General features: G+C 33.9%; 1 protein-coding gene across 1 annotated transcript; it reads right to left on the bottom strand.

Moving 5' to 3' along the window:
• Positions 1 to 980: 980 nt before the first annotated feature.
• On the bottom strand, positions 981 to 25833 carry LOC130442010 (odorant receptor 94b-like). Its single transcript, XM_056775960.1, has 7 exons — positions 25579 to 25833; positions 15048 to 15409; positions 12892 to 13110; positions 12736 to 12835; positions 11000 to 11104; positions 6906 to 7061; positions 981 to 1113 (listed from the first exon to the last, which is right to left on the bottom strand). Exons 1-7 carry the CDS (start codon positions 25831 to 25833, stop codon positions 1063 to 1065), a joined length of 1248 nt encoding a protein of 415 aa, XP_056631938.1. The 3' UTR covers positions 981 to 1062.
• Positions 25834 to 26670: the final 837 nt, after the last annotated feature.

Genomic DNA, 26670 nt, shown 5'->3' with positions numbered 1-26670 from the left:
TTTGTGATTTCAATACCTTCCACAAAATTTTAACTTATGTTACAATGTCCCTAATAGTGGTAGTCATGAAGATTAGGCAACTCTGACGGAAGATTATTAGCAGCACGGGATTTTAATAATGAAATGAAAAATAAGATATATATTTACAGTGTATTTCAGTAAGAGTTTTACATTCTAAATACATAACAAAACACATAAAAAACAATAAAAATTATCACATTTTGTATCTATAAGAGATTAGTTTCACATTAGTTTCTGTTATTTTATTTGACTAGCATTACCTATCCTAACCAATTGCAAGTTTACATTATTATATTATTGTTTAGTACCTAGCTAATTTTAAAAAGGATTTTCCAAGTGAATTAGGTACTGAGTTCCAGGTAATATCCTTAATGAATCTGTCACGAGTTTTATTATGTACTCGGATTATCTTTTCATTTACCTGAAATATCTTTGTCCTGAATTGGCGCAACCTTATATCAACGAATAAAAAATCGTTACGAGATGTAGCCCACCCTAATTACTGAAATAAATTCTGTTCCAAATTATAATAAACTTAGAATATGAAAAGTATAATAGAAATAGAAGGATTTTACTTTTATCGTGAAACTTACCGCTCGTCCAAAAAATCTTAAAAGCCATTTTTGCAGTTTTGCACTTTAATAAAATAATTTTTTACACATTGGGTCAATGGAGAATTTTCAGGATTCCATTAGAGTGCCTCTGTATTTTCAGCTTGCTAGGAATTTACGCGAGGGCGCCTCTATTTTTAGGACTAATTTGACCAAGTCATGCCTTTCTAGCCTTAAGTTTTTGTTTTCTCGAAATCCTAGACTATCATCTAATTTTTCTTCCAACTCTTCAAATGTAATTGAAATAATGTATCGATAAACTGATAAACATCTTAATTTATCACACACACTTTGTGGGAGTTTGAATAAATGTAACTAAAATTTAATTTGAAAAAAAAGGACCAGAGAGATAGATGACTTGTAATATATTGAAAATTGAAGTGCCCAACAAAAGTTAATAATTAAGTAAACTAAAATATACAAATTCAGTTTATTCTGTGTTTTTAATAAAAGTGAAGAATGAGTAAGACACTTTCATGATCTGAAACAGAAAAACTTAATTGAAATAAACAAATAAAAGATGTGGTTGAATTATTTTGTTAAACACAAAATGAAAAGGTAAATAAATTATTTACAGTATTTCCATTGAATCATTTCTAGGAAATTATATTTATTTCTTTTTGATCTAGTACTTTGTAGAATTTTATTTAGGTATATAAATTATTTCTGCAAATGCAGTTAGTTTAGCTTTAAATAAATAGTCGTAGCGATATAACGAAGTAGTAAAAGTAATCGCAGAAATTATTTGAGTGATATTTCTAAGTGAATTATTATAAGTTAGTGTAGTGTATAGTGTGTAAATAAATTTAGAACTTAAGAGACAGTGTTCAACTAGTGATAGTCCACACAGAAGCTCGTTTTTCCATCCTTTTTCTTCACAAGCACTAGACACCCATGGACTAGTAGATGGTTCTATTACTTCCACTTCTCGAATTATTCTTTCAATTTCCTCTCTCTTTGCTCTTGGAAGTCTGCGAGCTGATTTTCTGATTGGCTTGGCATCTCCATCATCGATTTTGTCTTTGACGGAACTGAAAGCCGAACTGGAGAATCGTGAGCTGGAAACGTCGAGTAGGAAGAGTGAACTGATAGAAAGACTCAAAATAGTACTGGTAAGTAACGGATTTGATCAATAAACTTATCTATTTGAAGACGAGTCCTCCACCTTGAATTCGTCAATTTCGACTTTGAAAAAGTTAAAATATTTTATTAACTGTAAACAAAATCTCACTAAAGCAGGTATAGTAGCAGACACACAATCTGGAACGGCTCCAAATTTGTCACTGCTTGTGTTAATACTTGAGGGAGACATATTAGTTGAAATAGATGCAGCATAACTATTGTCTACTGTTAAAATTCATTCACCATACTTTTTTATCACACCTCGTGCTTGCTATCAACTTACTTGAGAGTAAGTTGATAGCAGTGGAGCTTCGATAAATTAAAATGATAATTTTCGTACCTAAAAACCAGGTTGATGTACGAGAGATGCTACTTAAATTTTGATATATGGCAACGCTAATGTGAATATGTCAAATCTGACATTGCTATCACAACGTTTAACATTTTTAATGGTCAACGTACTCAGAACGTGTTGTCATACGAATGCTATTTGAGTTGTTTACATATACGAAAGATCCATCTTTTTAAAAAATGGATTTAAATCGCGAACATTTTCGACGTGGATTAAACTAACAGTAGTATGCTGATCAACTCGTGTTGCTGGTTTTCCTAATTCAATTGTGGTCGCACTTCGCTACAAGATGAATTTCTTTAAGGTCGTCCAAAAACGGCTGTTGTATCAGAAAACATCGATGCTTTACGTAAACTGATATTTCAAGATCGTCATGTGACATACAACATTTGGCTTTTAGAAAGATTTCTTCGCGTTGGATTTAGAAAGTTTTTAGAACAAGAAGCATTTCAAAGCAAATAGTCGCATGTTTTTTTGGAATAAATTTACATGTCGTCAAAGTTCCCTTAGACCAACGTAGAACGGTCAATTCTGAATGGTACACCAGCATTTTTTTACAAAAATATTTGAAAAAATCAGGAAAACCAATCGGAGAAGACAAGACCAAGGCAATGCGAGCTCTCGCACATCAGTTCAAACAAATACGGTTTTGAACAGTCAAAACATCGAATAGATGGATCATCTGCCATACAGTCCTTTTTGGCACCCAATGGTTTCTTCTCATTCCCGCAGATCGAATATTAATTGTTAAGTCAACATTTTTCTACACCCGAAGAAGCGGTTGGTGCGTTCAAATCACAAGTACTTCAATCTGAATGGGAAAAATGCTTCGACAATTGGTTCAAATGCATGCAAAAGCGTATTGATCTTAATGGAGAATATTTTGAAAAATAATAGAGCCATATTCAATTATTGATATTTGTTTTTATTTGTCTATTTGAGAACTTAAGTAGCAGCCCTCGAAATATATGAAGAAATAGTTATTTTTCTAACAAGTGCGGAAAGTGATACTTTCCCGCACGCGACTGCAGTTGTCCCGAACGACGCGGAGCGGAGTTCGGGCAAGCGGTCAAGTGCGGGAAAGACACTTTACGCATGAATTAGGAACATTATTTTTTCTACGACACAATTAGTTGTATTCTGTAGACTAGTAAGAATTGCCGATCCAGTGGAGTTATTTGGTTTCAACTGGAAGGTAGATGAAATCGATGAGGATGGCATCGGTTGCAGGTCGCATAATAATGACAATGACGGTGACGGCAACGGTTTTAAGTCATTTGGCAGGTAACAGCTCGGAATTAGTTTCATTTGCAGCCTCCAAAATGGCTTCGGATGAATCCATTAATATTATTGTATCGGATTCGGTTTAATGTGGTTTAATTCAGAAGGAGATTGCACTTATTGGGTCACTTCCAAGACGTTTTGGACAACTTTGACGTTTTAGTAACAGTAATATGGTTATATAAAAACTATCTGTATTATTTTATATTTTTAAAAAATTTAAAATGATAAAAAAGCTAGAAAAGGTTTAAATTTTATTTGATTGACTATTTCTTGAATATTTATTTACCTGTAGTAACAATAGTTATAATCTCAGAAGTAAAAAACTATCTAATAAGATCAAATTTTGCATAATTTTACTTTCCCGCACTAGTGACACTTTCAAAACTAAAATGCGTGCGGGAAAGTGGGTTAAAACGCAGGGTCGTAGAAAAAATATATTTTTTTAATTTGTTAGCTTCGTTTCTTTTCCACTTATCGTTTTCAGTTTTCTCTCATTTCTATTCTTTTAACCAAGTACCCAAAGTAACGTTCGTGTCGAATCCGTTTTAAGAGGGGTCATAAAATAATATGACGAAAAATATTCTGTAGAGACACATGGTATCCAGAAAAGACGTATTTTGTTTAAAATCCTAAAGTCGACTGTGACTAGTGTGGGTATTTTATTTTTTCGTTACGTGTATATTCCATCGTTATTTTGTTTTAGATTTCACATCGTAAATTTTTTATATTTTATATTTTTCTTACAAAATTCACGATGTCAGCACAGCCTATGAAAATTGTAAATAGGTTTTGAGCCCTTAAAGCTCCAAAGCATAGTATTGTTACACAATTCATGACAGTTTTTTACGAAAAGCCAGCTCTAATTGAGATGTGGCCTTTTTTTAAATTCACTTTGCTTCGTTGTTAGTTTGTTAGTGAATCGTGAGTAAAAAAGAGACTACTTCGGTCACCAAAATTAATTGAAACTAGTGTTATAATTTCTACGTGAAAATGAATATATTTTACATAAACACATACAGTAGGACTTCCATATAACAAAATTGAAGGTTCCAAAGTGAAAGTTCATTACCTCCGGTGTGGAACAGCCAAATAGAATAAATTTTTCAATAAATATATGAGGTCTTGTTTGGAAACACGCTAAGACACGTCGATTTTGTATTTTTAATGCGCATTTTTTTCAAAAAATTATACAGGGTGTGTCTTGAGACAGTGGCCAATAGCAACTTTCTTATTTATATAGAAACCCTCTGTATAACATTAATTTTTTTTAAATTTGTAGATATAATTCATGTATAATATCCTATATCTCGTACCTACCTTCAACTGTTTCGGAAATGTTCAATATTAAATTTATTAATTATTATTATAATATTAATATTAAATAAATAACAAAAATTGACTTAAAAAAATTATTTCATTCTACGAATTTGCTACAATACACTCAATACTCATTTTCCATTTAGCCCTTTAAATTGAGAAAATGAGGAAAAGCTAATACAGCGTTCCTTTCTACCGATATAAATTTAAGAAAAATATACGAAAACAGTTTTTTTTTCTTTTTTCGTTTAAAGCTCATAACAACCTATTTGCCTACATGACAGTGGCGATCAGTGTCAGTACTATTGTTGCTAGAATTTCGTTAACAACAAGAAAATTACCGGCTTTAAATTGTGAGTAAATATTTTCTACCTGTAATGCTAGGGTCACACTAGCGGCTAACGTCAATGCCCATTAGCGCGATAATTTTTAACGCGCTAAAGCGGGTGAATACACTTTAACGGTCAACGTGATGCCCTTTATTGGCGTTAATTTTACTTGAATTCAATAAGATTGACGTTAACAGAGCTCCGTATTTCATGCGTGTAAATTTTTTTTATTTGAATTTATTGAATCATTATCGAATGAAGAAAAAAAGGAAACAAAGAAAAAGAAGATGCCAGATCGGAACTTCAAAGACTTTTGTTTAAATGGGTTCTATAATAACCCACTAAGGTTTTCTTCTTTTTTTCAATTCTTCAATATTTGTTTTAAAAATTAATAATTCCATTATTCGTCACCAAGCATAACTTTGCGCTCCACGATTCTTGAAACTTCCGAGTTTCGGATCCCACAAACATAGTTCTGTTTGTAGAATCTCCAGAGACGCAATTACTTTCTCGTTACTCCACTCCATAGCCTTAGTACGTATTTCAAAGACAAACACGTGCGATCCCGTCGCGATCTCGACGCACCCTGACAATATATAGTGTAGACGTTTCGGCCTCTTTTATGAAGTTTTCTAAAAGCACGTTGTTAAATGTACGCTTTTATGTATCGACGTCAATCAGCCGCTCGCCGCCTGTGTCGCGGCGTACTGAAATCCTGTCGCGTAGAATTACAAAACGCGTCGCGACAGGCGTTTCAAAAGTACATTGATTTCACTTGGTGCTTTTATACAGCGCGTTTATTATCGTTTGTCGTCATATTGTCACCATATTCTGCAGTACCCCCTGGATCCTCACACACATCATGTCCTACACTATCACCGGAGCTCACATTTCTCCATTCAATAGTAGTCGCAGTACTCGCAGTTACAGTAATGCTATAGAGAGTGTGGTCATACCAGAAAATTATCCGATAGAATCAGAGGATTCCATTATGTCCGAAGCCGAATCGATAATATCATTGATTTAAACAAATGTGTATCCACACATTAATACTATTATTATACTTATTTTCTCAATAATGATCTTCTGTTTGTACTTATCTCAACGTCAATGATAACATTTCCCCTGATTTAAATCCTCGTACCAACTCCAAATTTGTAATAAAAGTACTTTTCAGCTTTTCACATAGCTCATCAAATGAGCCTGTCTACATACGATAATAATTGATGAATTTCTCCTTCGAGTCTTAATTCTGCATGAAGTGTATAATGTGCGCTTCTGAGAAGTATTTCACTATTATTTAGATGCACATGCCAACATCTCTGGCGTCTTTTTTCAATGAAATTTTTATATATCATATACGTAAAACTACACGGATCCATTTTTAATCATTGCCGTTGTATGGTCCACTTGCAGCAGTTGAAACTGATCAAATTTGAAAGCGTCAACAAGAAACGCTTGGATATTGTTTCATAAAATAACGCCGCGTTTCCAGTCTCCCCGCGACCAGCGACAAAAAACGCGTACATAAAAGAAGCCTTCATGGCATTTATTCTCGAATTAATGAGTACCATCACTTGAGCTATCGTCTAACGTCAAACGGCAATGTTAATACCGTTGTTAAATTATCTCGTTAAGTCGTGGCTGCACCTACTGTTAACGTCCATTATCGCGATAATTAATGGCATTTCTCGTTAGTGTGGCCGAAATTAAAGATTACATACTTCTTTTTAATTTTAAAAAGAGAGAGTTTGATTTGCAAGAAATAATGCTAAACATTTGCTATCATTTATTTTCAAATAAATTTGAAATGGCAAAAGTAACTTCAGATAATGCTTGAAAATAACTTATATCAAATTATATACTTACAGATACAAATGTAGGTAAAGTAAGTGGTACAAATTTTCCTGCTGTTAGGTACAGTTGTCTTTTTGTTCTTGCCATATTGAGAATCAATGACATCTTGAAATCCTTATCTGCTGTTAACCAATCACATTGCCAAATATAAATTGGCATATTATCAGCCTACGAATGTTTGAAATTTCAGTTCATTTCAATTTTTGTTATATTTTCATAAGGGTTGCTACTTAAGTTTTGAGATAGACAAATAAAAACTAATAATAATAATAATTAACTCTCCTCCACTGGCTCAATACACACTCAATATACTTACGACCACGAAGCACGGTTTGTCTAGGAAGCGCATGAAATGGATCAGTGAGTAGAATTCATTTATTACGCGCTCCTATTATAGAGCAGCCAACATGGAGACCGATATGACCACCTACCGATACGTCATTAATCGTGATTTTGTTAAAAGGTACCCCGAATTGCATCATTTAACGGAACAACGAATAGCTGACCAGAGAAGGAGTATTGTGAAGAACAATTTGCTTCCTGCACCTACCCTGCAGCAAACATGAGGAAAGGCCTTCTAGATCTTCAAAGAATAGATGATTATCTCGCAGTGCAAGATGCAAACGGTACACACGGTGAAACCCACTCTGGCAAACATGAAGATAAAATCACCAACAATCACAATCAGACTATACCCGATTTAGACAATACTGAACCAAATATCGTCGATAAAGTGTCAATCGAAATGCAGAAGGTATTAGCAGAATTTGAGGGCACAAACCCTATACGTCATCTAAAATTACCTAAGCTGAGGACCAACATAAACTCTAATAACATCATTGCAGGAATCGACTCATTAATAGAAGGCATCTGCACATCTACAATACGCTTGAGCGTCTTCATTCACTTATTTATTGTGGAGCTGTTGCAGTACTCCGTCTACATAATCAGCAAATATACGTGACAAATATCAGTACCAATAACACCAACAAAAAACCCTGATGGCAATGCCGCCTAAAACGTTCCCTTACCATTAAGAGTGAACTAGGACGCCTAACGGAGTACAAGAATTGTGTACAACCCTCTAAACGCTTGAGAAACCACATCAGAAAAATATTCCAGTAAATAGGTACTCACACACAGCATCCAGAACATCAATAACATTTGCTTGAGTAAGTTGATCTGCTTCAGCAGAAGCTGAAAGCGAAATCCAAACGTTTATCAAGATACATTAAGTGTACAAAGAAGAAACTACAGAATAATACTTTTCATAGCAATCAAAAAGTATTTTAAGGAAACTTGTAGCTACGCCCAATAAAAACACCAATCAACCTACACCAACGAAACAGACGTTTTAAAAGTATTCATCCGCATTGTGTCAACTCCCAAAATATCCTAGTTGATAATACCCTAAACTTTTGCTATAAGAAATTAAGAAGCCTACACAGAGAATTGGCGAAGCAATTTTCTCACCTCCTACAGAACCCAGAAGATATTCCAACGTTTTTAGCACTGGGCTCCACTCATTTGCTTCCAAAGAGCTCCCAGACGGATACCCCACTCAGTACACACGTATCACGTGCCTACCTACTTTATATAAGATATTTACAGCTTGTATCATTAACAGATGGGCACGTCGAGGAAAATAACATCTTGGCAGAGGAACAGAAAGGTTGTAGAAGAGGGTGCAAAGAACAACTTAATATTGCTTCGGCAAGCACAGAGAGATCACCTTTCAACAACGATGAAGAATTGGCGAACGAACCTACATATTCAAATCGGTCCAAATTCCCTCACTGACGAAATACATATTCGTAGGGGCGACTCCCTGAGTCCGTTGTGGTTCTGCCTTGTGATGAATCCCCTATTTATCATGTTCAATGATACAAAGTACGGATTCAATATTAAAGCGAACAGAAACACCAACTGTACCATCTCCCATCTTCTTTATATGGACGAAAGCTATACGCAGCAAATAAGCGTCAAATCACCTTCTCGATATAACACATCGATTCTTCGCCGATATACATATGGAGTTTGAACTGTCTAAGTGTAAGACTCTACATATCGAGAAAGGCATTGTCATGAATGAAAATGTGCAACTTCCCAACGGAGATATCATACAGATGATGGAAAACGGAGAAAACTACAAATGCCTAGGATTTCAACAGGCTGTTGGACCACAAATAGGTTGACACGAACAATGATGACGAAGAACAACAACCACTACCCGAAGTATCCACTATTAAAACAACATTACCCCGAAAAGACGGTGGGAGAGGCTTGATTGATCTTCTTAACCTGCACTCTTGTCAGGTAATTGAACTATGTGAATTATTTCATAATTAATCGGAAGTCTTAACTCTACACCGGATTATATCCAAAGCGGATAAGGATTATTCACTCCTCCTATCGCCATAAACTGACTTAAATATAGTATTAGACACCGAGAAGCTGGAACAGTGGTCACGAAAGGCATCACGACCTCAACCAACCGCATGTTGACAAAACAGTGGCAAACTCTTTCCAGAAACTGAAAATGTTATTAAGGATCCGAACACTCAATCTGATAAACGTAGAAAGTGCCAACAAACATCAGAGACTATCCAACATATAACATCTGCTTGTAATGTGTTAGCTAATACCGACTGTATACACCTGCATAACTAAGTGTGCAACATCATCCACCAGAAACTGGCCAACAAGTTCGGTCATCTCAATACTTATACACCGTATTACAAGTACCAGCCACAAGGTGCTCGAAAATGACAATTTTAGACTCTACTACGATAGGTCCATTATCACCGATAGACAGATAACGAATAACAGACCTGACATCGTGGTGGTTGATAGAACAGTTAATTAAGTCCTTCTTTTCGATGTAACTATACCGAACACCCATAACGTTCCCAACAGAGACCAGGAGAAACTGGCCAGGAACGCTGATCTCGCAATTGAGATTAAACTGATGTGGTATAGCGAAAATGTGAAAATGGTTCCATTTATTATGTCAGCAACTGGCATAGTGCCTAAGACCCTGCACGATAGCATTGCCAAACTGGGATTACAAAAAAACACGTTCGCTGACACCCTGAAGGTTATAATATTGAATACTTGCCACACAGAGCGCAAGTTTATCATGTGAACCGAATCTAATCCTTTTTGATACTTTGTATACGGGATAAGTAAATAATACCGGCTCTAAGCTGAGTAGTGCATAAGTCTTTTGCATAATAATAATAATAATATTAATAATACAGTTTCCAATGCGTTTAAACCAATTTTCGAAGTATTTTTTCCATTCCGATTGATGTACCTCCAAAATATGTTATTTGAACTCATCATTCTTTAGATATAGAGAAACGTTGACCGACTTTATTTTTCATCTGCGGGAATACAAAGAAATATTGGGAGCTAAACAAGGAGTGTTCGGCGAATGACCCATCGTTCGATGTTTTGTTAGTTCAAAAACATTTTTACATAAAACGTAGTGTCGTAGTGGAGAGAATGATTCGTCTTTTGCAGTTGATTTCCCTAATTTTTTGAAGACGTCTGACAAACAAATGCTTTTATACTATTTAGAATTGACCGTTCTACATAACTTTAAGGGACATGTAAATTAATTCCAAGAAAATAGGCGACTATTTGCTTCTAAGTGCGCGATCAACTTCTGTTGAATTGAAAGACCCATACAGTCTAATGATGTTTAATTACGAGTTCTTATGCATGGATCCGATTCGTCTTCTTAAAACACCGCGATTGAATTTTTTCAGCATGTCTTTACACCAATCGACACGAGCTTTTTTATGAGCGATTTTCATGCGAGTGGAAGTAATGCCCAAGTAGTTTTCAATCTGACGATGTGTCACATGACGATCTTTCAATTTCAGTTTACGCACAGCATCGTTGTTTTCTGCCACAAGGGCCGATTACACACTGTTGTTGAAATTTACATCAGTATTGCCATATCTCAAAACAAGAGTAGTAGCCTTTGTAATATATTGCTGCTCAAAAAAATTTGGTAGAACACGTGTGGTTTATCTTATGTGATTCTCTCCTATTTAGTAAAAGATATAAAATGGAAATTTATTTGCTCAAAGACATACCTTAATAGTTATTTCATTTCCAAACCAACAATATAAAGCTAATTCAAACCCTGCTGCTACCATATAAAGTGATTCGGCCCAGAATTGCTTATTTTCAAGTGGAGTCTAAAAATTAAAATTCAAATCAAAACATTTATCTGCATAAAAGATATTTCACAATGGAACATAATTTGCAAAATGTGAAAACTTCTCATTCAATGCTTTTAATAATCTTAGGCAGTAATAGTTAATAATGATTAAACTAATATCATCAATAAGAAAAATTATCAAAAGAGATGTTTCCAAAACAACCTTCATATTCACCAAAACCCCACATCAAAAACTATTTGTCATGAATCAAAAATACTGCAAAAAGGCACTCTAGAGAGGTAACGGTATAAAGAGGCTCGTTGTGATGTCACCTGTGACAGCAAAAAACGTTACAGTAGTTTGCCTGGTGCATGACCTGCATCTCAATAACCAAGTTATCGTCTTCAGAGGCTTAAGTTGAACTAAAACCTAATAACTTAACCTACCTGTTTTATACAGAATTTTCCCTTTTTCCCAATAAACCTTCTACCGAGAAAATTTATTCCAGCGGGAAAACCTCCTTGACGGGAATTATTGTCCTATTGTTCGTATTCACTTGATTATACGCCTAATGACTTTTTATTCTTCCCCACTGTAAATTTTCAGATTTTTATCACGTCAAGAAGCTGATGGAGCCTTTCAAAAGTATATTTTTACAATAACAATTTAAGAGTAGAAAACATGTTTCCAGAATTGGTTTGAGCGTATGCAAAAATGTATAGACTTTGAGGACGAATATTCATAAAAGCAATAAAACACTGCAATTCCAACTTGTTTGTTTCTGCTTAACTTTATGTAAATACTAAAAAGACAACCCTCGTAAAGATGTCATCCATCTATAGCTGTTAAAATCAATCTCTGCAAGATCGCAATCGTGTATTTACAAATTTGTTGACATTTTCTGACTAAATAATCTCTGTCAAGGGTTTACATTACATAACTTCTGCCATTACACAGAGATCTTAGTAAAGTGCAAAAGAATGTTAGGAAAAAAGTTGGGCGCGGGAACCATATTGATTTTTCGGAGGAGTTTTCCGACACTTTTCAATCGCCTCTGCCAAAGGTTTTTTGTACGACTAAACATCTGCCATTGCTTTACCGCTATTAGTTGAGATCTTAAGAATGATTCTAAACAATTCTAAACCGTTTCGAGTTTTCTCGCAAGTTTGACAACGTGGAAAACCGGCTAGCATTTTCATACGTAAACGTTTCACACCGGCAGAGTAGCCATTTGATGATGTACTAGGGTTTTACTTACAACATTCAGGCTCTAATCTTGGGAAACATTTCAAGCCGTTTTTATGTATCCATCTAAGAGAGGATACTATGAAAACATAGGTATCAGCACACTGCTCACACTACTATTACACCAACACTCACAATTACACGTTCGACGCGAGTTCCAATAAATAAGTTAACGTCTTCAGAGACTGAAGTTAAACTATTTGCCATTTGTTTGTTAGAATGATAACTTGTTATTGCGCGTCAAAGAGTGGTATGTAGATGTAGTGTTAGTGTGAATAATGTGTTAAATAAGGTATTTTGAGGCCTCGATGATAGGCATCCTTAATTCAGAGATAAAAATCTCCTTCTATAAGAATATATTAATATTGGTTCACCACTATAATATTTCTGATTGATTATAAAATAATTTAAACTTTACTCACTGTTGAAACCACATACAAGCAAGAACAAAGGATGAATAACGTAGCTGTAGTTTGAGCCAGAGTTAAATATTTATGTACATCTTCTAAATCGTCGCATGCTCTAAAATACGTATCCAATCAGTTATTAAGATTAATAATGATATCTATTATAAGTACTTGTATACTACTTGCAGATGTTTGGTAACTTTCTTCATTTCTGTCCTCAATTTTATAGTTAAGGCATCGCTATTGTGTAATTTGTCTGGTGTTAATAGTGGCCCTTCTGTTTTAGCAGCAGCTCTAGGTGAAATTGATATAAATGCACCTTGAATAATTTCCAAATTCATTGCGATACAATTCATGATATTCGTAAATAAAGTATCCATTCCAACGACGCTGTAAAGACAATTTACACTTATAAAATTGTGAAATGATTAGAAAAAATAATTATGGGGAGATTACACTTGTGTGGATTCGATTATTTTGTTACAGCAAGTAATAACATTAGCAGCGAAAAATCTGTAAAAAATTCGTTCAAATAGAATTTCACGGAAACAATCTAGTGACGTGCTTTGACAAAGCTATCAAAGAGAACAGAAGCATATAAAGGAGCCCAAAATATGACGATTGGCTGCAATTTATCTTGATACCAAGTTGTATCCCTGAGGATTTATACGGCCTCGAAATAGAGTTCAACATTTCGAAAAAAATTAATTTCTTTCCAAACCTTTAACTTAAATACCAAATATGATACACTGTTTAAGATTGTTAAGGGCTATAAGTAATGATTAGTAAAAGACGATCGAACCATTCTGGCGGGTTAATTAGGGGTGACCCAACTTTAAAATTTTACAGAAGATTTCTATCTGTCAGTTGATTTAATAGTTATTTATTATACAAGGGAAAAAGATTTTAGTTAGAGGTTGAAATGTCAGAAAAACGATGATTTAATATTGAAAAATTATGTAATTATAATATTCAAGTCATTTATTCAAATATTAAAAGTATTTTGCGGTGCATAATAATGTAGACATTTCAAAATATTTCATACTAATTACATTTAAAAGAAAAAAAGGGAAAGCTTACAAGCACAAAAAAGCTGCGAAATAATATTCCCGATGAATGATTTAATGGTCAAGGTTGTTTTTGTATTTAGAATTGCAGGAGCTTGTCGAATATTGAAAATAGAGGAAATAAAGAGATTTGGAATCACTGAAAAATATGTTAAATTTTACCGAATGTCCATAGCCCTTCGTCTAACAGCAGCAAAGGAGCGTTGCCTGTTTTATGCATATAACAATGGATAATGTATCAATCAGGTCGTGGACACAAACCAATTTTATAAGATTCCCGAAACAGTGGCTAATTTTTTTCAACTTGAAGATGCTAACTCATATACAGGTCATTTATTTTGGCTCACAATCTAACTTCATAAGTAGAAGTGTGTTTACTAAGCTAGGCTTATACGGACGCAAAATTAATATACCAGTCACAGGTATAGGTCAATTTCAGACAAAAATAAATCTAATCGCCAATGCAATCATTTTGTCCATACAAAATTACTATTCTAAAGAATTGTCATTTCTGATAATTGAAAATATTACAGACGAAATGTCAGCTTCAGATTTCGATGCCACAAATTTAAACATCCCACATGGCCTAACACTCGTTGATCCCACTTTTAATACGTCCGGTAGCATTGATATGCTTCTTGGAGAGGAAATATTTTGGGATATACTTCTGAATGGTCATATCAATATCGGAAATCAAAAACCAATACTACAAAATTCCAAGTTGGGTTGCGTTGATTTGTTTAGTGGACTGTATGCCTAATATCTTGATTGGTATTCTGAGTGATTCTTTTATATTCACTTCTCTCTTTTTCGATTTCCCTTTTACAACAACAAAAAAATTATCATATAAAATTCAAAAAGATTCCATGGGTGGGTGTTGCTTAAAATTATACATTCTAAAATAACTAATTAAATTATACAAAATAAACCTAACACATATCAAACACATAAGTTTACCAGCTCCTTGACACTGCAGTGATACTTGGAGGATTCAAAAGAATTAACCCTGTCACCCGTTGGTGACGTGAGACTTTCAAAGGCAGAGTAATGTGCGTGTTGAAGTGTACGTTAAATAATGTACAAAATGTATTGAAAATATGAAGATGCTAATGAGTAAGACCTTAGTTAATTACAGCCTAGTAAGTTGCTGATTATGCTTACGATCAGAATGTAATATTACTACAATGCCGCGTAGTGGTAATTGTTATTAAAAATATATTTATTGAAAACGATATCAGGGTGTAATTAATATTATCATACCTGTGGGTATATGAAAACATCGGGATTATTTGAAATCCAACAGCTAGAAAATAGCTAGTAGTTGTATCAGGTTTGAATGGCGTCCAAAAGTCGTATGGTAATTTATGTTGTAACATTATTTCCGTATTGTTCGCTACTGATATTAATGCAGCAATAACTGGTGGTAAATAAGATAATATTATTATTAGATAAGCCATCCACAAGAAAACAACTGTGTGCGTTATGCCAATTGTTTTGTAACGTTTTGATATTTTTCCCGGGAAAAAGTCTTTTGAAGGACAATGTTCGTAATGAAGTTTAGAATTTTCTAAAGTATCCATGATTTTTCTGAGTTGGTGGCCTTGGAAGTTAACAAATACCACCTAAAACAGTATGGAGTTACTAAATATGAACATGATCATTTAGGAGTGCTGCTACTCAAGTTTTGAGATATGGCAACACTGATGTGAATATCTCAAATCTGACATTGCCATCATAAAGTGTGACATGTTTAATGGTGAACGTACTCAAAACGTTTTTAATACAAGAGCTATTTGAGTTGTTTACAGATAGTTTAAACATTCATCTGGGTCAAAAAATGAAATTCAATCGCGAACGTTTTATTGCGATGACTTTCGACGTGGAGCAAACTTCGCTACAAGATGAATTTCGTGTAGAAGCTAGCAGCAATGGATCATACTTCAAAATCTTCCAAAATTTTTTTACTGCTACCGATTTAAGCAATGAAAATGATGAAAAATAATATTACAATTCTCTTGAACTTTGGTTGGTGATGATGGTCTTATTTTTTTAACTCTTTTGATTCGTTACCGGCGACTCAGAAAACTCTTGATAATGTCTTGAAAAAATATATAGACCACTGTGAAAAATTGTATAAATGAGAGGTTCTTATTTAACAGTATAACGCAACAAGAGGGACAAAGCTTTGATAATTTTCTGACAGAATTTAGAACAGCAAGAAAAACAACTGGTTATGGTAATTTATTAGAAGAATTCATAAGATATAAGGATAGTGATCGACATCTACAACCAAAGCACTAGAGAAGAATTGTCAAAAAAAATCTGATCTGAAGTTGACACAAGCAATAGAAATCTGTAAAACAAGAGAAGTTAGTCAAAAACAGACAAATGTTTTGCAAACTAAAGCTAGTTTTAGATCTGTAAAATCTAAAAATTTTTTGAAAGAAAAAAAATAAGGGAAATGTGAATTCTGTGACTATGTACATCACGAAAATTTGTGTCCTGCTTGGAATAAAACGTGTGCAAAATATCAGGGACGTAATCATTTTGCGATGTGTGCAAAAAAGGATATAATATGAACCAGTCTGAGAAGAAATGAGATAAAAAGAAGAGTGATAGAAGATTAGGCAGAAGAAGCATAAAGTAGAAACCGAATGTTTCAGAGATGGTGAATCGGAAAATAGTGATTGTGAGATCAGTTTGGATGAGCTGTATGTTCAGTCTATAAGAAAAGTTGGTTCTGTTAGTAGTGTAAAGAAACCATTGTCATGGCTGAAGAAAATTCATGTAGAAGGACATAAGGTAACATTTGAAATAGATAAAGGGTGTGAAGTAAGCATTTTGACCTTAAATATTGTTAAAAAATAGGGTTTCTTGATAAAATACAAAAATCTAAAGTCAAACTATCTCCGTATGGCAGTTATGATTATGTATTTACTCCGTTAGGAGAAATTACCTTAAAATGTCAAGTTAATGAGTTGTGCTGATTGCGTTGATTTAAACTTAGTAAAAAGTGTAGACTCAATTGTTGCAGATTCTTGTCAATTTATATCACTTGATTATGTTGTTAAAAGGTACCCAGTAGTTTTTGAAGGTCTTGGTTCTATTCCTAGAGATCATCACATTACTTTAAAAGTAGGCGCGGTTCCGTTAGTTCAACCATTTAGACGGATTACAATTGCACTGCAGGATCGTTTAAAACTTAAGCTTGATGATCTTGAAAAACAGGGTATCATAACAAAAATTGATAGACCGACTAAATAATTCAACCCTCTGGTAATACTTTAAAAGAAAAATAAAGATTTACGCTTGTGTCTTGACCCAAAATATTTGAATTTAGCAATAAAACGAGAAATATTTTTGATTTCTTCAGCCGAGGAGATAGCAGTTAAACTTAATAATAAGAATATTTCACAGTTTTAGACACGAAAGTCGGATACTTTCAAATTCGTTTTGATGAACAGAGTCAAGAATATTGTGTCTTTGGAACACCCTTTGATGATTTGATTATGACAGGCATCAATGGAAAGGAACATAATAATTTACGGTTAGATTTGGAAAGAGTACACAAATATAATATTAAATTTAACATCTTTAAATTTAAATCTAGAAGTGTCAAGTTTTTGGGTAAAATTTATTCAAATGAAGTTGTCAAACTGAATAGAAATTATGTGAAACCGATTCTAGAGATGCCAAAACCCAAAGATAAAACTGAACTATTGAGAATATTAGGCATGGCTGAGTATTTAGGAAAGTTCTAGCTTTATATGTCAAAAATAACAGCTCCGCTTAGAAATTTGACTAGTAGTGATGTTGATTGGCAATGGACTGAATTACGTGACGAATCTTTAACAAACCTTAAAGATACATTAACTAATGCCCAAATTGTATCTTTTTTTGATTTAACGAAACCAATAGAAATAGACACTGACGTATCTAAGGATGGTCTAGGTGCTTGTCTATCTCAAGAAGATTAACTCCCTGTGAGCAAAAGTATGCATAAATAGAGAAAGAGATGCTGGCGATTGTTTTTACCACTCAAAAGTTTCATTATTTTATTTATGGTTTTGATGTGAAAATCAACTCTGATCACAAACCAAGCATGTTGAAGCAACCATGTAAAAAGATCTAGTATATATTTCTCCCCGCTTACAACGGTTGAGATTTCGCTTACTAAGCTATAAAATAAATGTGAATTACAAACCTGGAAAATTTCTGTGTGTAGCAGACATGCTTTCAAGAGCGTTTTTACCAGAAACTAGGGTAAACTAAAACTGATCAAGCATTTAAGAGTGGAAGGAACAATTCAGGCAGAAAATCGTGAAATATGAGGTTCTGAAACAAGTTATCAACTTCCATAGAAAAGGTTGGCCCAATAATAAGCATAAAGTGCTTGCTTCTCTGAGGCATTACTATAAAATCAAAGACAACCTCAGCTATGATGATAAATTGCCATTTTTTGGTGTGAAAATTGTTGACCTATCTGCCGTAAAGAGTGACACGATCAAATTATTGCACAAGGGTCACGTTGGGATTGAAAAATGCATGAATCGTGCAAGACGTATATTTTATTGGCCAGGACAATCTGTTTATATTGAAGCCTACATTAAAAAGTGCCATATTTGCGAAGCTTCTGCTACGGAACATCCAAAAGGGTCGTTATTACCAAATGAGTTACCGAATCGGTCATGGGAGGGATTAGGATTAGATATTTTTTATAGCCGTTATACCCGTAGAAAAAAAGATAAACAGAACTGAGAACTTTACAGTAATATACTAAAATAATGTATTAGAAAACCTGAACTTTTGAAGTAATGCTTACGCGGTCCCAAATAATTAGAAAGGTGGAAGCAAAAACAGGTGAGGTTTTAGTGGGTAGGGCGTACCCCGAAGCAGAGCGAGTGTCACACACGTTGTACGTAAGAAGTATTTCTACCCGTTTCAAAAAAATAAATAAATATTATTCTATTAACATGTTACTTTGTAAACACCATCTTTTAATGCTCTCAACAGACATGAAAATATCACTTTTATGGGATTTATATAAAAAATTATTATTTTCAAAGTCAAAAAGACGTTGAATTCAAACTTATGAAAATACAATGTATATAATGAACAATTATAACATGAGGCTAAAATTTTTTAAACTAGTTTAATCTGCAAATCGCTTTTCATCTCTTTCCTATACTCACCTTTACTGTTCCCATGAAATGTGTTAAAGCCCAACTAATATTTTTGATTAGATCAAACTGGTTCCCATAGACATAGAATATACTTACAAATTCTATAAGCATAAAAAACATATTCACATATAGAAAAATGATAGTAACGTATACCGTATACAAAAATTGAATCATATTGTTTTCATTTTCTGGTCTCCATAAACCAGCAATTTTAAGTAACCACCGATTGGCGACGAAAAAGTCGTGAGCGTATGGATCTTTCATGTTTTCGAACAAACGTGGTCGTTTCTACAATATTCCTTTTATAAAGAGAAAATTATGTGAAAATAGAATGAAATCTTGAACATATCGAAGGTTTATTAATAATTAATTTAAATTAAGTGCCAAATTTGAAGCTAGATATAATCGACAAACGGAAAATTGCTTACTTGATATTCATAAAAGTATTTGATCTCTAGCAAATTCAATTTAAATTGAGCTATTATAGAAACCGATATTTCTTTGCATGGTAGATCGATTCCAATATTTAAATAATAATCCAGATTGATAAAAAGTTGTTGTAAACACCTATTTTTCAATAACTGATTTGATAGTTATTAAAATCTAGTTCTTTTCCCGTGTATAAAACGCAATTTTTTCTGTGGCGGGAAAAACGATGATTTAATATTGAAAATTTTATTATTGCAGCATTCGAATCAGAAAATTTGAATTTTGAAATTAGTAGGCTATGTTGTACATATAGCGACAATTAGACCTGCGTTGCTAAAGTAACATTCAAAGTAATCAAATGGCTGTCAATTAAATTTAGTGATTTGATTTAAAAATTGTAAAATTGTGAACTTGTGGTTATTGAAAAGTTATTATCATTACTATAAAGTAAGAAATATCTGATTCCGAGTTTTCTTTGACTCCACTGGAATTTGTATTAGTAGCCAAAGTAGCGTGACAAAATTTTAAGATTAATCTATTGATGTGACGAGAAGATTTGGCCTAAAGCCAGACAATACCTTTCAAATGTTTACTAGGATCCAGTCCTTTTTCTTTCATGACAGAGATTATTTCGTCTTTCAGAACCCAAACTTGCACTGAACCACCTTACTTTAATGTTGTAAAGTACATTAGAATATTCAGACTGCAATGACTCAAGAAACTCTTAAAGTTGTCTATGATTGAGTGCTCATGATCGAATGATATTAACGAGCTTAATAACAATATTGAGCACATGCTTCATGTCTAGAGCAGATTAACACAGAGCTTCTTAATATATGATACAATGAAGAAACACAACTTCGTTTCCAGGAAATGATTTGTTAACTTTGCTGTCAACACCAGATCTCGTCCCCGTTATATTCGGTGCTCCATCAGTAAAAATGTTGCAAATTTTAGTCACAGAAACCTTCAAAGACGTAATAGTTTCTTGACATTCTTGAAAAATGTCTAATCCTTGTGTTGGTCATTTTAATGATCAAAATCAGCACTACAGAAACCAAAGCCCAACACAGCCACAGTGGGCATTTGATATGTACTAATTACATGACTGACATTAAGAACATATGAAATGAAACTCAGGCCGTCCAGCTGTTCGAGATCGTTGACTGTCTTAACTACACTGACCTTGAGAACAATCTGCCTAGACGCGAGGCTGTTGCTGCAAAATGCATATCAATTAATGCCAGATGCTCACCCTAGATGGAGTCAATGTCTATGTGTTCCCTCTATCTATTTCTGGTCGACAAACTCGTTTATGGGATTTTTGTAGGGATTATTGTTTTTCACCAGAGCCAGTGACATCTTTCCATATAAATAACGAAAAGGATTGAAACAAACATTGATAAAAGCAAAAAACTTTTCAATAGCACAGAAACATATACGTTTTTTTTGTAGGGATTATTCGGAACCTTGTCGTGTGCCCGATTAAACTGACCCGAAGGCCCATTTGGCCCACAGGCCGTACTTTGCCCAGAACTGGTTAGGATTATTTTATTGTAGCAGTCTTCTGAAATTTACCGTTTTCAATTTATGTCATTTTTCACTAGAACCAGTGATATATTTCAATATAAATAACAAGAAGCAATAAGACAAACCGCGATTAAAGCAAAAAACTTTACAATAGCACACAAAACTGCACGTTTTTATAGATTTTTGTGGTGTTTATTATTCGGAACCTGTCGCGGGCCCGATTAAACTGACCCAAAGAACCATTTGGCCCGCGGGCCGTACTTTGCCCATAACTGGTTTATATTATTTATTTGTTTTCCAATTTATGTCGTTTTTTAATAGAACCAGTGATATCCTTCCATATAAATAACGAGAAGCATCAAAACAAACCGTGATTAAAACAAAAGTCTTCACAATTGCACACATAACTACACGTTTCTATATGAAAATGAACCAAATCGCGCCTGCCATAAGTAACGTAACCTTTAATAATCAATTTGAGTATAATAACAAAATTATCCTTTTCCTAGCAGCTGTCAATGTCAAATCTGATATATTTACAAAATAAATTTTTAGAAGTTTCTTCCTCTCTACAAATATTGAAAACTCAATAATAAACAATTTTTAGGGCAGTATACATATCGAGGAGCATCACAAGTAATGTATACAACATGGAATCAACTGCCTATAAAAGTATGCTAGTCACTGCATGCATTGTGGGAAGTATTTTAATTCTTAATGATATCTTAGAAAATCTAGAAAAACAATTAGAACATATTGATGGCTTGGAATTGAGACGATACTACGCCAAAGAACAATTCTATAACTCGATTAAGATAGAACAACATTCTTATAACAATCCTTTCTTTCACTGAAGGTTCCATTTTGTTTAACCTATTAGTTGCCGTGTAGATACCTACAGATATTGGAAATAATATATACTTATGTACAATAAATAGTAAAAAATGAAGTCTTTCAATATTATTGTTTTATATTAATGTTTCCAAGTTATTAGAAAAAGGACCAAGGAAGTTTGTTTAATATATAATATATTTAATATATAACCGAAAATAAAATCAAAAACTAGATTTTTCTGCACGAGACTGCTTGGCGGCGTTTATACATCCTGTGCTTGAACTAACTTGTCATAATACGGTGTAGCACAACCAAATAAATTCGTTAATAAAAAAATTAGAGAAAAACTCTTGAAGATGTATATTTGTATTTTTTAATGCGCATTTTATTCAGAAAAACTTAGTATGTGTAATGTAACAGTGGCCAATACCAACCAAAGTAAAAAAACATGAATGTAAATGTGGGAGATGTCCAACGTTAACTACTCAATATCTCAGACGTGACTGCTGTAATCGCAAGGGCGATTCGTCTATTTAAATTATCTGGTTTTGTATACAATTCTTTCCATATATCTTCACTAAAATCGTCCGATTAGGATATCACATGAAAAATAATCAGCATTTTTTGAGCATTTCTAAAAACACAAAATATACAGGGTGATCTGTTTGAAATAACAAAGATTATTATTTTTCCGGAAAAAGAAAAGATCTGCCAACAATATAGATACCACCATAATACCGGCCGTATCACAAGACTCTTGCGCACAAGCCGTTTCCAAGATAATTGAGGCGTTCCACACATAAAACTCACTCTGTATAATATAGCTGCCTTCATATTTGATGTATCCATTTCTACGGTTGTAATTGTATCTGTATCTCGTATCTTTACTGTTGTAAGACATGCCATTATTGCTTCTTCTTTGATTACTTCTGTCATTATATCCTGGTTTTCTAAAGAACTTGTGATTGTCTTTGAACTGTAGTATCTGTGGTTCTTCTACTATGACTCTAGCTGACACCAATTTTGATAGTACTTTCTGCAAAGTTTCCAGCTACTTGTATAATTGTTTTAGAAGAATCTGCTGTAGCGCTCATTATCTCTGCTTTATAGCTGTCGCCCCTGTCGTATATTTTTCTGATAAGTTTGCCGGCATTCATTCTGATACGTATGTTGCCTGTAGACTCTCTGCCAACTTCTCCACATCAGTTGTATAACATGTTACATCCTTACCATTTTAACGTACTCAGTTTAGACTAGGATTACCTCCTCTTATCTCAGACTTGTGTTATCTGGGTTTCTAAATCCTCTGGCCTTGCCTGTTAACCTGATTCTAATTATTAATACCGCAATTTCTGCTTATATATATTTTTACAAAGATCAATGTTATTACTTATAATGTGATCGTTATATAAAAACAAGGATTATATTATTATGTTGTCATATTCTAATGGTACGTGTGTTTTGGATAAGTCTAAATGCACGTTTATTGATATATTGTGGTCTACAATTAACCTTACTGTCAACCTTCTCGTTTATCAACCATCACAAGTCAACAATTTGATGTCGTAGTTAATACATCGAGACGGTGACAAATGAAATTAAAGGTGTATTCGAATAAATTATATTTTAAATGTGTTCATAAATATTAGTGTTTAGTTTAACGTGTAAGTGTTAGTGAATAGTTAATGTATAATTAAATCGCGTCAGTAAAATACACCCGTGTGTATAAATTCATCCCATCGTTTGTGATTAAAAACTGTACCGAGTCTGCATTGCATACCGGACTATCTCCATTGAGGGAGTAGGAGTACTCGCCAGCTGCCCCCTTGTAGATCCGCTAGCCTCAGAACGACATGAAAGGAACCAACAAAACTACGGCTCGAAATACCCTCATGATTTAAAGGCAACAGGGATGGGAAATACAAACAACTGGACGAGATTAATTAATTTTTATATCATAGAGACACTCTCTGGACATGTATGTTCTGTATCGTTTCCACATCATTGACAATCCAATATGTCTATACTGTCATTCCCCTTGCTGCTAATCATACGAGTGGGAATTTAGCATTCCATGCGAGTTATACACTATACTTTTTCTACGACTTCAACAGATATTAGCTTCAATAGATGTGATAGGTTGAATAGCAGAGAAACAGTCTTTTCATTATTTTTGGAAGGTTTGAAGCAAATATTTAATTATTCACAATATTGACGGATACATTGTGATGAAATGTAATGTAATAGTAAATAGAGACGTCATTGCAAGAAATTTGACATTCCATAGGAGACCTGAGTTTTGTGTAATAATAATTACAATTGTAATGCAATCAAGACATCATTGGATCAGGCAAGGGAATGAAATTGAAGAAATACAAAGTACATCATTGATCTATCAAGAACAGTTGAGATACGAGGCATATTTTTTAAGTATCATTTTGCGATTCTGCCACCGCAACCCCAAGGTCGCAGATGCGCGCTGGTACAGATTTCGTGCAGAAAGTGGACGAAAAGGTGAGAGAATACAGACGCTTTACAATTTCATCAATGTGCGACTACTTTCCCAATATTCTCGTAGTGTTTTGTATCGCATTGTGACCGAGAACTTGAAATACCGGAAATTGTGTTCATGTTGGGGTCCAAAAGTGTTGACGGATTTGCACAAAACCCAACGTTTAGGCAGTGCATTGACTTTCCTTGACCAATGAAGGTGAAACAACAATCCATGGAATGGCGACATTCATCATCACCCAAAAAAGTGAAGTTTGAGCAAACAATTTCTGCCCGGAAAATCATGTGCACAGTTTTTTGGGACAGAAAAGGAGTATTGCTAGTGGAGACAATCAATGCAGCGTCTTATTGTGAGACATTGAACAATCTGCGTCGTGCAAACAAGAATAAAAGACGTGGCAAGTTCAGTAAGGGTATCGTTTTGCTGCATGACAATGCCCGTCCATATGTGGCTAATCGGACCAAAGATCTCATCAAATCTTTTCAATTGGAAACTCTAGATCATCCTCCCTACAGCCCTGATGTGGCGCTCAGGGACTGCTATTTGTTCCTGCACTTGAAAAAACACCTGGGCGGTCGGCGTCTTCAAGACGATAACGAAGTCAACAGTAGTGATACAGTGGTTAACAAGTCAGGCCGCAGAATTTTATGAGGAGTGTATTCAAAAACTGGTGCCACGATATGACAAGTGCCTCAATATTCACGGAAATTGTGTAGAAAAGTACATTAAGGTACAGGCTTTCATGTAAAAATAGAATTATTGCGATATTTTCACACTTCTTTTTTTAATTCCAAAACGGTACTTACTTAAAAAATATGCCTCGTACATCAGCTTTGCGTTGTAGTCGTAGAAAGATATTCTTGGGATAAAGAGAACTTAGAACTTTATAGTAATATACTAAAATAATATATTAGACAACTTTTAAAGTAATGCTTACGCGGTCCCAAAGGTTTTGAAAGGTGGAAGCAGAAGGAGATGAGGTTTTAGTGAGTGAGCGTCCCCCGGAGCAAGGCACGAGTTCCACACATTATACGTGAAAAGTATTTCCACGCCTCTCAAAAAAAAAAAAATAATATACTATGAACATGTTACTTTGTAAACTCTGTCTTTTAATGCTCTCAACAGTCATAAAAATGTTATTTATACGAAAAATTCTTATTTTCAAAAATCAAAAACTTGTTGAAATCAAACTTTTGAACATATAATGTATTTAATGAACGATTATAATAAGAGTCAACAATTTTTTAAACTAGTTTAATCTGCAAATCGCTTTCTATGTAAAGCATCTCTTTCCCATACTCACCTTTACTGTTCCCATGAAATGTGTTAAAGCACAACTAATATTTTTAATTAAATCGAACTGGTTACCATAGACATAGAATATACTTACAAACTCTGTAAGCATAAAATACATATTCACATATAGAAAAATGATAGTAACGTATACTGTATACAAAAATTGTATCATATTGTTTTCATTTTCTGGTTTCCATAAACCAGCAATTTTAAGTAACCACCGATTGGCGACGAAAAAGTCGTGAGCGTATGGATCTTTCATGTTTTCGAACAAACGTGGTCGTTTCTACAATATTTCTTTTATAAAGAGGAAATTAATGAATAATACAGTGGAAATAGAATGAAATCTTGAACATATCGAAGTTTTATTAATAATTAATTTAAATTAAGTGCCAAATATGAAGCTAGATATCATCGACAAACGGAAAATTGCTTACTTGATATTCATAAAAGTATTTGATCTCTAGCAAATTTAGTTTAAATTGAGCTATAATAGAAACCGATATTTCTTTGCGTGGTAGATCGAATCAAATATTCAAATAATGATACAGGTCGATAAAAAGTTGTTGTAAACACCTTTTTTACAATAACTGATTTGATAGTTATTAATTTTACAAGGGAAAAAAGTATAGATTTTAGCTTGAGGTTGTATGGTGTCCCGACGTGCACCTGAGGAAGACAAAAAGTCGAAAGCTAAAATCTAGTATTTTTTCCGTGTATAAAACAAATTTTTTTTCTGAAGCGGGAAAAATGATGATTTAATATTGCAAAATTTAATTATTACAGCATTCGAGTCAGAAAATTTGAGTTTTGAAATTAGTAGGCTATGTTGTACATATAGCGACAATTAGACCTGTATTGTTAAAGTATCTTTCAAAGTAATCAAATGGCTGTCAATTTAATTTAGTGATTTGATATAAAAATTGTCGTTATAATTTAAAACGAAACTATGGACAGTGATCCATGCAGTTACAATTCATTACGCCAATAAACCTTATCTTCTATGAAAGGTTACAACCATAGACATAGTAAGTACAACTTGACGTTTGATCACAGAGCACAGAAACAAATTTCACTTCCTCTACTGCTACCCACAGAA

The sequence above is a fragment of the Diorhabda sublineata genome, chromosome 3 (assembly GCF_026230105.1).
Source record: "Diorhabda sublineata isolate icDioSubl1.1 chromosome 3, icDioSubl1.1, whole genome shotgun sequence".
Classification (NCBI taxonomy): Eukaryota; Metazoa; Arthropoda; class Insecta; order Coleoptera; family Chrysomelidae; genus Diorhabda; species Diorhabda sublineata.
The sequence above is the reverse complement of the archived record's forward strand: the minus strand, read 5'-3'. Positions and strand labels throughout refer to the sequence as shown.